The following is a 16,253-nucleotide window of genomic DNA, read 5'->3' as shown; positions in this document are numbered from 1 at the left end:
TAACCCTCCGTCTAGCTCTATATCCTACTTCCCGCAGTGGCCAAGCTCTTCAGAGGTAAGTGAACACCCAACATCAGTCTAAAGGATGGTTTTAAAGAAGCATTTACTAAACCAGCCCTAAGCAGGAATGTCTCTAGGGTTTTGTTTTTAAATCCAACAACAAAACTCCTCTTAAAAAAACTGCAAACAAGATAACCATCCCAGCCCCTGCTAGCGCACAAAATCCAGACTACTTATCTTAACCGAGGCGCTATTTTGACAGACCTTAAAACTGCTAAAACTTAGACGTTCCTTGACGTCTAAGGGCTGGACTCTGCATGCACATTCACACGTGAATGCATGAGCAATCTGGCGGCCACGACTAACTGTTTGCAGGACCAGGGCCGACATTAGGGGAAGACAGACATAGCTAATCATCTCCCGGAAACAGAAGTCTGGATTTTTAACTCTCTGCACCATTTTCTTTGCTGTTTTCCTGCCCCTTTTTAATTTCTTCCTCTTTTCTTCCTGCGTTCGGGTCTTTCCTGCTCAGCATCATCGCCTACCCTGACTGATACGCCACAGCAGCGGGTGATGCTTTGGGCCAAGTCTGTGACCCAGAACGATGCCCACTGAGGACAACCAGACCACCCACGGGCTCTAAGTGAGGCATGTGCTTAAGTATCTTGCCAAGGGCTGAAAAGTGCTCACACGGTCCCTTCTGTGACCTGGCCACAAGACAGAAGAACCGCTGGAAGTAAAGGTGGTTACTTGCAATACCTCGAACTGGCAATCACTCCCCTTGGAGTCTGAGGGCAGACGTTGCAGTCTGGCAGCAGAAAAAAAGCAGCCCTGGTTGTTTTTTTTTTTTTTTTTTTTTTTTTTTTTAAAAACACACATCACTCAAACTGCAACCTAGTTTCACCTTGTCACCCTCCCCCGTGCGCCACGCTTTGTTTTCTATTGAAGGCCTCCGGAGTCCCTCCATCATTCACAATTCCTCATCGCTCCCAAGGCCTCGTACAACTCGTCGCCTGGCAAACAGCTAATCCCTGATCCCTTGACGACAGCGGGCTTGAGGATTTCCACGCAGAGAAATCTACTGATTGTCATGGCAGTGCTGCCGGCCCACTTCTGCAGGGAAGTGTCTTGGCCCAACAGAGGGCATCTGGCCCACCATTCGTACCCTTTAAAGGGAGAGTCTGAAACCGGATTTGCTAGAAATGAACATTTCCGGACAACCGAAAGTCTCTTTTCCCTGGAGCTGGGGAACGCAAGTGGCTAAGGCCCGGCTCCTGCAAACACTTGCATGCTTCACTTCACCGAGGCGAGCAGCGCCACTGAAATTACTGGAAGCCAGCACAGGATTAGAAGTTTGCTCAGGCCTATTTTTAAAGCCTGACCCAAACCCTTCCAGATCACAGCCAGTCCGAACCAGATCCGTGTATCATGTTGTTTTCATACCTGACCCAAACCCGACAGTTATAGTCAGGTCCTGTCGTGTTCAGGTCCGGGGCCAGCTGCAAGGGTCTAACCATCGGCCTGGACTCCATTTTCTTTACTTTGTTTCCTCCACGGAGCCACCGGGGTAATTCCCCCCCTGCCCCTTTCATCTTCCCACAGCCTGTTCCCCAACTCCAGCCAGCTGGCCGCTCCCCACGCTGGCTCAGCACCAGGCACCGAAGTGCAGCCGCTCCCCCCAAACCCGAGCCAGTGCTGTTGCTTCAGGTTTGGTGGTCGGCCCTGGGGGGGCTTCCTGCTACCCCATGCCCACAATCCTCCTTCAGCCGCCTCCTGCCAGCTGGGTCGGCGCGGTGGCGACTGTGTGCCCCATTCCTGCCGGCCACCACCACCTTGCTGTGTCCCGCCTGCGCTGCGGAGCGAGAGGCCCTGCAGCTTGTCAGCACCCTCCCTCCGCAGTGCATACAGCGGAGCAAGGTGCCGGGGCCGGCAGGAACAGAGCACACAGCTGACTCCGCACTGACCCCATGGGCCGGAGGAGGGGATCAGAGACGACCTGGCCCGAGCCAGAGCAGGTTGGGTCGCAAGGGTCTGGATCAGGGCCTCACTTAAATAATTAGCACTTAGCACTGTCAGTAGCCCTATAGATCTCTAAACAGGCCGGATGCCATAAGACTGAATATGAACACAGCGTACGACCAAGTTACTCATCTTGTTTCCCACAGCTGTGACAAGTCTGCTTTTAAGAGCCATGACGCAGAAACGCCACTCACGCTAGGCAAGTTACAAGCAGGTTAGTGCTCAGATCAAGGGCTCCAAAGATTGCCGAGGTGCTGCAAGAAATGGGCTTGGTGATTCAGTAGGGGACACCCCCCCCATACATCACGCCAGGGTGGAGGGCTATCACAGGACACTGCAGCGTTGTGCGTGCTTGGGACAATACCTAGACCTGGGGTTCTGGTCACTTGCTGTTGTCTAAAATCCACATCATTTTTCTTTCAAGAGGCAGCATTTACCTCAGCATCCCGGCCAGTTTCAGCTGGGGTAATTACTGAATACTCCATCAGTCTCAGTTGGACCAATTCTTCATTTCCTCTGCTCAAGAGCTGCTTGGCACTGCGGGGCGGGGGGATGTCAAACAGATGCCATGGTTCATCCTAGAAGCAGTTGCCTTTCAGTGGCAAGAAAAACAATTCCAGTTCCTAAAGTGCTTTGGGATCCTTCAGGAGGAAAGCTGCTAAGGTTATCCTTCTGATATTCGTTTCCCAGCTAGAATGAGAGCTTGGTTTGAGTACAATCATGGCAAAAGCACCATTTCAGTAGGCAGCAAATAAAGAGCTGGAAAAAGCCTGCTTTATGGGCCTCCTTCTCACAACAGATTTTCCAGCAGAGAGAGATGTTTGAAACACAGACTTATAGCCAGCCTCGGCATGAAGCCAAGTTGAGTCAAATCTTCAAAATATATTACATCTCTCTCTCTACTAGAGTCAACAAAATAAATTCTTTACCAGTGGAAACACCCGTGAAAAAAGCAAATACATTAGTAAGCCTTTCCAAAAGGATTCAACTGAAAGGTTTTACGGGAAATAAAATATATATATAGATATAGATATATTTATTTATATTTATTTCAAGCCACTTGGCACAAAAGAGAACTGAATTTCAATAGATTCAGTATAAGCAGTGAAAAAAAATATTAGAAGATCATTAAAGGTTGAGGCGATTTGGAAATAATGTGACATGGGAAATGGACTGCTGCTTTAAGGAGCAAGTGAAGGGAAGCAGTCTTTGAGAACGCCCCCATGGAGATGGGTAACCACATTATTTGAGACTGGAGAGGAGAATACAAGAGCAACATGTGTGATGCAACAGTCAGGCATTAGCAGTTATACTGCAAGCTACATAAAGCTTCCAGGTTGAAAATCCTACATATGTACCATTATTGAGAGGCAGCACAATCTAGTGGAAAGAGCACTGGACTGGGAGCCAGAAGATAGGGGGACACTTCCTGGCCCTGCCACTGACCGGCTGGTTTGACTTTGGGCAAGTCAGCGCTTGTCTATACATGCTTTAGTGAGGTGCAAGTTTCAATCCACACTAGCATGTTGCACACTAATTGGCCCATGCGGACCCTGCTGTCATACACTAAAAGTTCCCCAGTACACCCGTAGAATGACATTGACATACGCTAGGGAACGTTTAGTGAACTAAAACGTACACCCTTCCGGGGTGGATTAAAGCACCATGTAGACAAACCCTCACTTTACACCCGTGTCTCTGTTCCCCCTCTCACCCTTTGTCGGTCTACGTAGACTATGAAATCTTCAGGGGAAAGGCTGTCTCTTACTCGGTGTATGTTCAGTGCCAATACTCTGGTTGCAGCCTCTACACAGAGCGCGATTAATGATTACATCCACAAAGAACATTATTTAGGTTGCAAAGTTGAGCATTCCAAAGCTAGAAAACACCAGATTTAAGGCTGTCTTTGCAACCTTAATTCTGACCCCTGGTGCGCCCATCCTGTGACTGAATGAAGCAGGGTTCCTTTGGAAAAAATTAGTACATGATAATATAATTAACAGCTGGACCACAATGCATATGCACAAGGGGGCCAAATTAAAGCTATATTTAAGGTTATCTCCCCTTCCCCCTCCAAATTTCATGCAAGATTCATCCTGTTTACTGACCAGTTTTAGCCAAAATTCTCTCAAGGAATGCAGCCAGAGAGTAGATGTGATTTGTCTGAGTTTCGCTCTCAGCAAAACTTGAATGGAATTTCTCGGGACAAAGAAAAGGCATTTCTCTAGCCAAAGGCTTCCCCCTCGCTGAATTTCATAGGCTGCAAACAATGGAGGTGTTAGAACTTTTAAAAAAAATATTGCAAGATTCTTTTAGGATGGCAAGTGTTTGGCAACCCACCTACCAGAGTCACTACCAGCTTCCCCTATAATAATATAAACTTAAGTGGATTAAAAACAAAGCTTTTTTTTTAAAAAAAAAACAAAAACAAAAAAAACCAGGAAAACTATGGGTGGAACTTTCAAAGGAACTAAGGTGATTTAGGAACAAAAGTCTCACTGAAAGTTACGTAGGTGCCTTTGAAAGCCCCACCCTAACTCTTAAAATCCTACATGATATCTACCTTCATCACTTCAATTTGGCTTGGATCATAAAAATGAACTATTCAGTTTCACTTTCAGATTCTCATGCACTCGGCAGATATTATAATGTTTGGGTTAAGACAAACATGTCACTGATTTGTTTAGTAGACTAAAGTGATTATAATTTTATAAACTCATACACTCAGATCTACAAATGAACAAAACCCACTATTTTGCCTTAAACTTCCTGGCTCTCTCTCTCTTTAAACCCAAAATCTGGACCATGTGGCAGCTTTACACTTGCCCTGAACCGTAGTCATCACTTTCAATGCAACGTCAATGGCCAACCTACAACGCTCATCGTACGGCAGTGTCATCTGGAAATACACTGGGTCATTTCGTGACATGAAAGTTAAAGCCATGGGCTCCATGCTGGTTTTCACTTGCCAGCCTTTGAGCTTCTTTCCCCACCTAGTCACTCCCAGCCAAACCACACCACGTAAGCAAGCTTGCGCTGCTTGAGATGCGGTATTGAGGAGGCAAAGCACACCGGCTATTATATAAAAATAGGAATAATGATACTGATCCCCTTTGTAAACCGCCTTGAGATCTCCTGACATGACACACTGTACAAGAGCTAGGTGTCACTGTTTTGTGAATCCCAGACAAAAAGCATGTCCGCGTATTGCCTGGGGGAGAGCAGGACATTAGTGATTTCGAGGCTGGCTCGCTCAGTCTGCTGCGTGCAACTTTACTCTCCTGTAACGTTCCTCAGCTGCTCAAGCACTTAAGTCACCTGAACAAGGCTCTGAGAAAAGCGACAGGCCCCATGTCTCCAGACATCCGGGCGGTAAGCAAAGGAGGACGGCGTGGGCCCAAAACACCCTGTGCCCAGCAACGTCTCTGTATTCAAACAAAAAGATCCTGGTTCAAAGGTAGCCAGCAATTCAGTCCCAGCATGAAGTCAGAGAATCATAGAAATGTAGGGCTTGAAGGGGGTCACCCAATCCAGCCCTCCTGCACTAAGGCAGGACCACGTAAATCCAGACTGTCCCTGAGAGGTGATGGCCTAACCTGTTCTTAAAAACCTTCAGTGACAGGGATTCCACAATCTCCTTGGAAGTCTGTTCCAGTCCTTACCTATTTTTAGCCCATTCATACATGAGGCCAGATAAAAAGCTGCCCCGATTAGGTGAGAAGCTGCAGCAGTCTTTTCAAGGCAGCTTCCAGCTCTTGCTTTCATCTAAAGGTTTGTAACGTCCCTTCTGAGCCATGTTCTGAGAAGGAAAGTTCACGACATCCTATTAAAGCCAGTGGTAGCACCTTCAAATCAGCAGCCCACTGCAGGCAAACTTGGAAGAGGGGATCCAGAGAATGTGCACTCCCATTGGCAGAAATGCTGGGAGCCCCTTGTCTCCTGCAGTGCTCAACAGGGTCCTGATTCCCACTGCAAGCAGGGAGGAGAGAGATCACCGGGCTGATGATCCCTTTGATTTATCCAAGAAAACCCTTCACAAAGAGCTTGATACACCTGTACTTAATTCCACCTGGGATCAGGCTGATCGGACTCCAGGTCAGAGCTTTGGATGTTTTTCTCCCTTGACTCCAATGTGTCTTGCAGATATTTGCCCACAATTATATTTTGTGCATTACATCAGAGGCATTCAAAAGGGCCTTCAAGAAGGTGGGCAAGTATTAACCAGTTCATTCCAATATGTACCACCACTGGCCTCTAGTGGATGAAATCAGAATTGCTCAACAGTGCAATAGGCCTTATACCGCTAACAGTGAATGGGGATTCTCTTTTAGCTTAAGTGGGAGAAGTCTATGATTCAGGAGCAGGAGGATACTGCTAATAGCACAATGGAGATTTTTCTTCAACTCTAGCAGTAGGGTTTTTGTTTTGTTTTTAAGGATTTAAGTTCATTCCTTGCTGTCACAGTGGTATCCCAATTAAATACGTAGTACAGCACAGTAGCACACCAAGTTCATTGATCACAAATAGAGAAACTGAGGGGCAGAGAGAGAGAGAGAGAGAGAGAGAGAGAGATTTTAAGCGACATACCCAAGGACACATTGTAAAAGAACCCAGATCTCGTCTCGCAGATCCCTGCTCTAATCACTAGCCCACACTGCCTTCCATTCTTGTTTGTTCCCAGTATCTCTAGTACCGATAAGACGTGTTGCAGGAAGCAACGCATTTAGATTTTCCATATAATTTTAATATAGTCCATCATAAATGGACAGTGAGAACTTGACTACGATGCTATATCTCTGAGCGCTAAAGCCAAGAAAGCAACAAAGCATTTCAACGTTCTCCAGAAAACAAAACAAGATGCCAGACACCTGCAGCTGTTTCCAAAAGCAACATTACAAGACTAAATACAAACCAAAGCTGAGGCCAGCGTATAAGCAACAGAAGCGAATCCACGCAGGAAAGCAGCCCTCACCTCATGGGTACGGTGGATAAATGTGTATCCCTAAGCATGGACGACATGACCTTCAGTGTGGTCAAAGACAAACTCAATCAACAGCATCAGTCGCTTCGGGGGAAATAAGACATTTACCACAGATACGTGTAGGCTGGAACGTCATCGAACAAACAGGTTTAAAAAAAAGTTTTAATGTCTACAGCACTTCCAAAAAAATATAGCAGCAGACTGAACCTCAATACGAATAATACTGTTGTACAGGGCTTTCCATCAGTAGATCTCAAAGCACTTTACAGAGAAGGTCAGTCTAGTTAGCCCCGTTTTCCAGATGGAGAAACTGAGGCACTGAGGTGAAATCACTCACCTAAGGTCACTCAGCAGGCCAGTTGCAGAGGTGGGAATAGGAGCCAAGTCTCCTGTGTCCCAGGAGTCCTGAATGCCTAAAATTGCCTTATCTACTAGGCTACAAGGCCTCCTACGTGGCTACATGGCTATTCCTCTTCCAGGGTGGATAAAAATCAATGATCAAAAAAAATCTGATTTTTTTATTTAAATAGGATTTTTTTTTTAATAAAATGCTTTTTGAGGAAAAAGCCTATCTAAAGATAATTTTAATTAAGATACATAATAGCTCAAAGATATCTCATCATGGAATAAGTATTATAAATTCTAATTCTATAGTATGAGACAGTATATTCATGTAATGTTGAAGAAAAGTTTTGTAAACGAGTTTCAACAGTTCATGGATTAAGGACCCAATCTTATGGGGTTCCGCAGGCTTTTGTATAGATTACTTAGGTTAATCTTTCTATCTACCCCATGGGACTCGCACTCAGTCTAGAAGATATCACCAGAGATGCTTAGTTTTGCAGTTCTCAAACTGTAGATTTTTGTCTCCAGAGATAACATGCTTGTTAACAGCAAAAATATTTTAAAATAAATAAATAAAATAAATAAATAAATATACAGAGGTGAGAAATAACAGACCTCAACTCTATTGTCCCTCTGCAGATTTGTGTACACAAAGTCAATCTCTTACCTCTCTCTAAAAGTGCAAAGTTTCAAAAAGTTCAATGAATAGAAGATTTCTGGGGGCGGAATAGATCTGGACAAGGAGAAGTCTGCAGATATATGTGAGAAGCGAGGGACATATGCTTGTTTTGTTAAAATATTATATGCTTGCTGTTAAAGAAAAAAATCCAGAATACAGAATGTTTTTTTTAGTTAAATAAAACAATGTAAATGTCTGTCTGGTGATGTTCTCCTCCTAATACAACATGGCAAGGAAGTCGTCCAAATATTAATGATCAACCTGTTGGAGTGGCGATAGTTCACCTCCCAATAACTTCATAAATATCTGCTTCAATTACCTTTGGTAAATGAAATAACCAAACAATCAGTCATTCATTTTCCGATATAGCTGTAAAACTAATCTGAAAAGTTTTTAAAATAAATCACTGTTTAAAAATGTATAGTGTGTACCTTCTACAAATGAAACTTACATCTATCTCTGAGTTGTGAAGAATATGTATTAACGTTATAACCACCATCAAGAATGCATTTTTATGTAGAAAACGATTTAAATCACTAGTCAGGAAGACTCAATTTAATCATGATGATCAAATCATTTTGATTTAAATCAAATCTACCCTGTCCTTTTCCCTCTCCTACTGTCTAGTCAGCCCCCAAAGTTTGATCCAATGAAGATGACAGCATATTTTGAGCAACACAGCATCATATAGTATAATTTCAGGGGAAGATTGAGGCTAAGTGACATTTGGGCTAGTGGATAGAGCACTGGGCTGGGAATCACAATATCTGGGCTCTGGCACTGTTGTGGCTCCTTGCTCAAATTACATCCAGTTTTGTGCCTTGGTTTCACCATCTGTAAAATGGGGATAATAAATACTTACCCTTCTTTATAAGGAACTTAGAGATCTCTAGATAAGAAGGCTATATAGTCAGAGCTAAGCATTACTGTTAGAATGATGCTGGGCTTTTCCACATCCTGAGTATGCAGTGAACCCAATATCATCCCAGCAGAACACCTGTACATTAAAGATGGGCTCCAGTAAAGAGATTCAGGTCTGAGTTTCAAACAAGCCAACATTTGTGGCTGTTCAGAAGGGGGGATTTGTCTGGCCTTGTCTAATGGCAGGGCCCCAGCTGCACGTTACAAACCAACCCTGGGGTTTGGATTCGGGCCATGAATCTGTGCCCTTCTACTCTGCCACTGACCTCCACCGCTTTTCATTCCCTTCCGTCGGCCTTTCCCCCCATGTCCATGTAACAGCTGAACAGCCTGGGGGGTGCTACCATTTGTGAAGCTACAAACTGCTGGGATATTTACCATGCCACTGGCACCAAAGCAAATTGCCAGGCGGGGTATCAAGTCCGCGCAAAGAGAGTTCTGCACCGAGGAGCCAAGCTCTGGGTCTTTTGCAAATACAAATCAACACAAACAACAACGTATAAAACTTAAAAACACCCCCCGCAGCACTCGCTACTGCAGCTCCTGTCCCATGGGGCTGGGCCCGACTCCCCGCTCTGGAGATCGCGAGCTAGGGTTGCAGCACCACTTGCTCAGATCTGGCCTCCCACTCGCTCTCCCCAGCTCATCATCATAACAGAGGGGAAGTCAGGCCAAACCTGGGTGGTTCTGTGACCCTGTGCACCAGGTTGCAATGGGTGGGGCAGGTGTCACCACTGTAGGATGAATGCAGAGCAGGCTTGCTCTGCCACTCAGTCCCCCAGCACCTCCCACCCGCTCCAGGGCAGGAACTGATCCTCGACTCCCCCTCTCCTGAGATAAAAAGAAATAAAACGAAATTCCCAAAAAATAAAATTAAAAGTTATACAAAATAAAAGGCATTTCATGGGGCTCTACTCAAGAGCAGGCCAGGCTGCAGGCATTATTTGGGGGGTGGAGGGGGAGAAGACATTATACTGCACCTGAACCTCCAGAGGAACGTCCAGGAGCAATAATAGGTGGCACTTAGACCAGTAATACCTGACACTTTCAATGCACTTTACATAACCTGATGCTAAGTGCGCCTGGAAGGCCAATGCTATCATCCCTCTTTACCCCAGTGGGTTAAGTGACTTGCCCAAGGACACGGACGGAGGATGCGTCTGAGCTGACAGCAGAACTCGGGCGTTCCTGGTTCCCAGTCCTGTACTCTCCCCCCCCCAGAACATCCAGGTTCTAAGATTGGTTTAGTACAAAGAAGGCAAAAACAGGGTATTTACACGGCATTTGACATGTGTCATGCACAGGAGAGGAGAATAGAAATCAGCACAAAAGCCCGGCTGAGGGAAACAGGCAGAGCAACCAGGTACAGGGCAAGATACGGGCAAGAGACGAGCAACCGGTTGGCCAAGACCAGTCATGCTCATAGTTTTCTTACTGCCTTCTTCACAAACCACAAATATGCTGCTGCTCACACATCAGCTGAGCTGGGCCAGATGACCTCATAGATCCTTTCCATCTCTAATGTATAACTGGCAGGAAGTGTCATATCCCAAATGTCCTTATTAATTATGCGTAGAAGAGTCTGGGCATCTGTCCAGCTCAGCACGACAAGGCTTCCTGGACCCAACACAAGTTAGACATGCCACAAACAGGCTGTGTCTTAAGACACCGGTTTTATTAATACAGTTTAGAAGAAGAAGAACTCTCTGTTGTATAAAGAAAAAGAGTACTTGTGGCACAGACTAACACGGCTGCTACTCTGATCTCTGTTGTATAACAGCCGGCGAAACTAGCGCCACGGGAGGACCGGTTTGTCAGGGAAAAGAAAAAGCACGAAGCAGGAACCTTGCAACTCCGGCCCCACTAAGATTCTTAATTAGTTACAACAAGCAAGCTGACTTTGGCTCAGCCATGGCTTCATCACTGAGCCTTGTTCAACACCCAGTTCTGTCTCCGTATTGATAGAGCCATTTTTCTGGGCTGTCAAGTCAAGATACTGCTGAAATCTCTCTTATTGCTTATTTTGCGAAGTCGCAAAGGCAACTGTAACAGAAAGGGTTAAACAATTGCAGCTGAACAAAGCCTCTGTTTCCCATTCATTGCCTCCTGGAGGAAAATTAGATTTTAATTCAATCTGGCCAGAGCTTTATTTTATTTATTCTAGTCAAACTCTTAACTCTATCAGCCTTATTAGCAAATAGATTAAACAAATTCATCACATCAGAAGCGTAATTTTTTGTTGCAATATTAAGCCTGTCACTTAAGAGACCAAAAATCCAGCAGCGACGTCCTGATTTTTCACTTGCAACAAAAGCCTGAGCGTTTGGCCAAACGCTCACTTAGATTGTAAAACCTTTGGGGCAGGGACCGTCTTTTTGTTCTGTGTTTGCACAGTGCCTAGATCAACAGAGCCCTGGGCCTATGACTCTTGAAATGTAAAAAATAAACAGAACTCGCCCGTGCTATTTCTCACACACAGGATCCCGGATCCTGTTCTTGACCTCAGACAGTGACTTTTATGCTCTCTAAGGCCTGGTCTACATTAGGAAATGAGACTGGCATAACTACGTCGCTCAGGGGTGTGAAAAATCCACACCTCCAAGCAGTGTAGTGAAATCAACCTAAGTTCCCATGGAGACCGCACTAGGCTGACGGAAGAATTCTGCCATTGACGGAGCTACCGCCTGTGGGGAGGTGGACTACCTACACTCCTGCTGGCGTAGTTAGTGTCTACACTGAAGTGCTACCACGTTTTAAGCGTTGACAAGCCCTAACGTCCCAATGCTGCAAACTCTTAAATCCATAGGAAACTTCATTCATGGGTGTGTGCTCTTCAACGGAATAACTCCAGTGATTAATGCTAGACAACTGCCAGTAGCGGCAATTCAGACATTTCTCGGGGGTTAGGGGTGAGAGCAAATTCCAGTCCCTACTACCAGCAAGGACCCTGTTCTCATCCCCGCTCAGTCCCCCGGCTAGGGAGTCTCCCCTCTCTTTTACCCACACAGTGTCGGTGGACTCCCAGGAGCTCCTGTACACGGAGCAGGCCCCTGCCCACCATTTGGACTAGCCACCCTTCCATCTGTATAGAGGATCAGCCAGGACAAATTTCAGCAGCACTTTGGCCATGCAGCGGGAGCAACGCTCTGCACTGCTCCAGCCGCACTGATTTCGTATGTGACCCCTGCCTAAAGGGGTCCTGTACTCAACCAGCCCCGCCTCTGCTAACACAGTCTGAGGTCACGGCTTGCCCCCCTGACTCCGTGGCTTATGGAACCTTAAGCAAGTGCAAAAACCTTGTGGGGGGGTAGGGGGGCGTTCGCCCCTCCAGGGCCTCCCAATTGGCACGGGCGTCGTTATTTGCAGGATTGGAGCCTCGGGACATCATTCTCAGGCCTGACCTTGCTCCGCGACCGATTCCAGCGAGAGCCTGACCAGGGGCTCGTCTCAGCTGACCATCACGGTGCAGACGCCGAGCATCTGCGGCTCTATGGATGTCAGTTGACATTACAGGGGCTGCACTTTTGATCTAACCCACAGCAGGTGGCACAAGTGGAGGAACACAACCAAAGCCACGAACGACAGAAGCGCCCCGCGCACGACTGCACAGGGCAGAGCTCCTGGGCCCGGCTGCACATTAGATGCCCCTGAACTCCATCTTCTCCTTTGTAGTTTAAATACCTCGGGGTGGGAGATGTATCCAGCACCGATTAAGCCACCCCCAGCATGAGCCAGTCCCTGCCCTGAAGAGCCTACACGGGGCCAGGTCAAGACGCTGCTGTAAGGATGCGGAAGCAGCACCACTCTGGGCACATCTCCATCTTTTTTTTTTTTTTTTTTTTTTATGAATGAGCCTGTCTCTGATCCCCCATTACTGTGCGAGTGTCACTGGAAGGAAAGCGGACGGGGAGGAGGGGACGGGGGGAGGATTTCCCTTTCCCGCTGAGGCTGGGCTGCCCCCTGAGCTAACCGGGCACGTCTCCCTCAACCCAGCTCTCTCTCCTCTCAGTGCCCAGGCTCACCCCCCCCACCCTAAATTAAGGAGCTGCTGGGGGGGGGGGGAGCCCCTTAATGTTCATTCCCCTGACCCTCCCTAGGGCGGGCAGGCGCTGGGTGGGGGTGTTGCACCGCTTCCTCCCCCAGTCACTGGGCGAAGAGCCCGGGGAGGGAGGGTATTGATCCCCCAAAGGAGCTGGGGAGGGGGGCTTGGCCACAACCCCCTTGTGGCACCGGTGTTTCCTTGGCGCCAGACGCCTGGTGCACCCATTTCTCCCCCGGCCAGCACAGATCTCGGTCCCTCCCCGCTGCCCGCAGGGGCTGGCACCGGAGGGGGGGGGGGTTTGCCGCACCCCGGGGCTGGAAACGGTGCAGCCCCCTGATCCCCCAGACTGGGGAGGGGGCAGCTTTCACCGCTCCCCGTTATGCGCCCTGCTCCACCAGGGGCCGGGAACCTGGCGCTGCCCGGACGGAGCCGGGGACGGGGACCCCCCCCCCGGGCCGGATCCCGCAGCCCCCCCCCCGGGCTCTCACCTCCTTCTTGACGTTCCAGAGCAATTTCTCCTTCTCCGAGCCGCTCATGGCGGGGGCGGGGGCTGCAGCCGGCGGCTCAGCGCGCTGCGGCCGGGGCGGGGGCCTGCCCCCGGGGAGCCAGCCACGCACCCTCCAGCCCAGCCGAGCCACGCCGCTGCCCGGGCGGCCGCCCCCCCCCGCCGCCGCCGCCATCTTCCCAGCCTCCTGCCTGACGTCAGCCCCCGCCCCCGCCCCCGCGAGAGATTATTTGGCAACAATACGGGGTGAGACGGGCGGGGCGGGGGGAGGGAGCCGGGGGCACCCTGGCCACCCGCAGGCGCGATCCCGCCCGGGGAACGAGCCCGGCTCGGCCCTGCCCGCTGGGCAAGGAAAACGAAGCGGCGGGGGCGGGAGGCGGAGACCGTCAGAGCCGAAGCTGGCCGCCCCGGGGCGTGCATCAAGCCGGGGGCTCCGCTGCCGCGGCGGATGGGACGCACGTGAGCGAAAGGCCAGGCCCCCCCCCCGCGCGCGAGGAGGCTTGTTTCTGAAACCAGGGCTGCCCCTGCAAGACACGCGCCATGGTCAACAGCCACGTTGCACTCAAACGGGGGAGCGGGGGGGGGGGATGAAGGGGAAATTATTTTTTTTTTAAACCCCTTGCGTGTAACACGCTACCCCCCCCCCCCCCGGAGCAGCACGCCCCCCACGGCCTTGCTCGGCCCAGGGGCGCGGACTCCGCCCCGCCTCTAGAAATCTAGTAAAAAGAACGAACACATTTATTTGAGCCTTGCATCATGACAGGTTCCAGAGCAGCAGCCGTGTTAGTCTGCATTCGCAAAAAGAAAAGGAGGACTTGCGGCACCTTAGAGACGAACAAATTTGTTAGAGCATAAGCTTTCGTGAGCTACAGCTCGCTTCATCGGATGCATTTGGTGGAAAATACAGTGTATATAAATCTCCCCACTGTATTTTCCACCAAGTGCATCCAATGAAGTGAGCTGTAGCTCACGAAAGCTTATGCGCAAATAAATTTGTTAGTCTCTAAGGTGCCACAAGTACTCCTTTTCTATTTATTTGAGCGTAAGCTTTGGTGGGCTACAGCCCACTTCATCGGATGCATCCGGTGGGGAAAAAATCTAGTGAAAAGCGACTGACGTTTCCCGCCGATTTAGTCACTAGAAGGCGGCATGAAAACGACACGCAGCCTCCCCCCACCGCAGAAACTCCTTATCCCTGGGACCCGCCCCCCCCCCCCGGCAGCTCGCGACCCAACGTTCCCAGGCCGAACGCTGAGTCGGGCCGCGTTCCATGGTAACCACAGCAACGAATTGTGTTGCGGGTTGGAATCCCGGGGTGAGAGGGACAAGCCAGGCCCGTACGTTCCGTGCTAAGGGTACCGCCCCTGCCCCTCGCTCCAGGTCGTGTTAGGGGTTGGAGCGGGGAGGCAGGAGGATTTGTTCGCTCTGCACAGCTGCGTTCTCTGCTGGATCTGTCCCTCACCGCAGCCCACGAGGTCCGTGGCGGTCAATCCCCATTGCAAAAATGGCAGGTTTCAGAGGAGCAGCCCTGTTAGTCTGTATTCGCAAAAAGAAAAGGAGGACTTGTGGCACCTTAGAGACTAACACATTTATTAGAGCATAAGCTTTCGTGAGCTACAGCTCACTTCATCGGATGCATTCGGTGGAAAATACAGAGAGGAGATTGATATACACACAGAGAGAACATGAAACAATGGGTTTATCATACAGGCTGTAAGGAGAAAGAAAAGGAGTACTCGTGGCACCTTAGAGACTAACATTTATTTGAGCATAAGCTTTCCTGAGCTACAGCTCACTTCATCGGATGTATTCAGTGGAAAATACAGTGGAGAGATTTATATACATACACACACAGAACATGAAACAATGGGTTTAGCATACAGGCTGTAAGGAGAAAGAAAAGGAGGACTTGTAGCACCTCCAGTTTGCAAATTAATTCCCATTCAGCAGTCTCTCGTTGGAGTCTGTTTTTGAAGTTTTTTTTGTTGAAGAATAGCTCATTGCAAAAATAAATAAAACCAAGGCCTGTGAGTCAAATTAGCAGATTTCCCAACTCCCAGTAGGGAGGCAGAGCAGGATGTTCTATACCCGCGACGCAATTCATACAGACGGCTTTCTGCTCTCAACAGCAGTTAGACCCGTTGTCCTCTCACGTTTTACTCGCGCCCCCACCGTGGCCAGAAACAGTTACTTCACCCCACCTCCTCCTTGTAAAATTGCCAAGGACACTGGCGCCACCTGTTTGCAATAAACGCTCGGCCCAGTTTCAAACAAATCGTGCTACCAGGCCTTGGCAGCTCAGCGGAGGCTTTTTGAAAGAGTCAAAAGAAGCAGCTTCAGTTTCCCCTCACGTTTCTTACACTTCCCTCCTTTGCCAAAAAGCTGTTGCTAACTAATTGCCTGAAATGAGCTGTACTCATTCCAAACAAAGCAAGTGAGCAAACGTGGACCTGAGGACAGGCTATGACTTAGAAAAATGCAAAGAAGCTTAAATGTTCACCATACGCTACAGGGGCAGGGGGTTTTTTTGTTTGTTTTTGAAAAGGGCAGTGCAGTAGGGTAAAAAAAAAAATAATTATGTACCTGTCTTGCTAACACTTTAGATTTAATTGAAATTTTTAAATTTAATTACATTTATAAAGACTTTATCATGTTTTAGTATCAGCTTGGCCACTACAAAGGACTAGTCAATTTCACTTTGATTCATGGTCAATTTCAATTTCAGATCCTGGTAGAACAACAACATTTTGATCACAAAACT

The 16,253-nt window shown here is 48.4% G+C and overlaps 1 protein-coding gene across 6 annotated transcripts in view; it reads right to left on the bottom strand.

Annotated features, from left to right (window-relative positions):
* Positions 1-13,682, bottom strand: part of SGSM2 (small G protein signaling modulator 2) — a 145,119-nt gene extending 131,437 nt beyond the window's left edge. For all 6 annotated transcript variants that reach the window (XM_038375593.2, XM_038375595.2, XM_038375596.2 and 3 more), the window contains exon 1: positions 13,476-13,682. In XM_038375593.2, coding sequence (XP_038231521.2) covers positions 13,476-13,667 — 192 coding nt within the window. In that variant the 5' untranslated portion in view covers positions 13,668-13,682. The remainder of the gene's footprint in view (positions 1-13,475) is intronic.
* Between the last annotated feature and the right edge of the window lie 2,571 nt (positions 13,683-16,253).

The sequence above is a fragment of the Dermochelys coriacea genome, chromosome 17 (assembly GCF_009764565.3).
Source record: "Dermochelys coriacea isolate rDerCor1 chromosome 17, rDerCor1.pri.v4, whole genome shotgun sequence".
NCBI classification, from domain to species: Eukaryota; Metazoa; Chordata; order Testudines; family Dermochelyidae; genus Dermochelys; species Dermochelys coriacea.
Note: the sequence above shows the minus strand (reverse complement) of the source record. Positions and strands in the feature narration are given on the sequence as shown.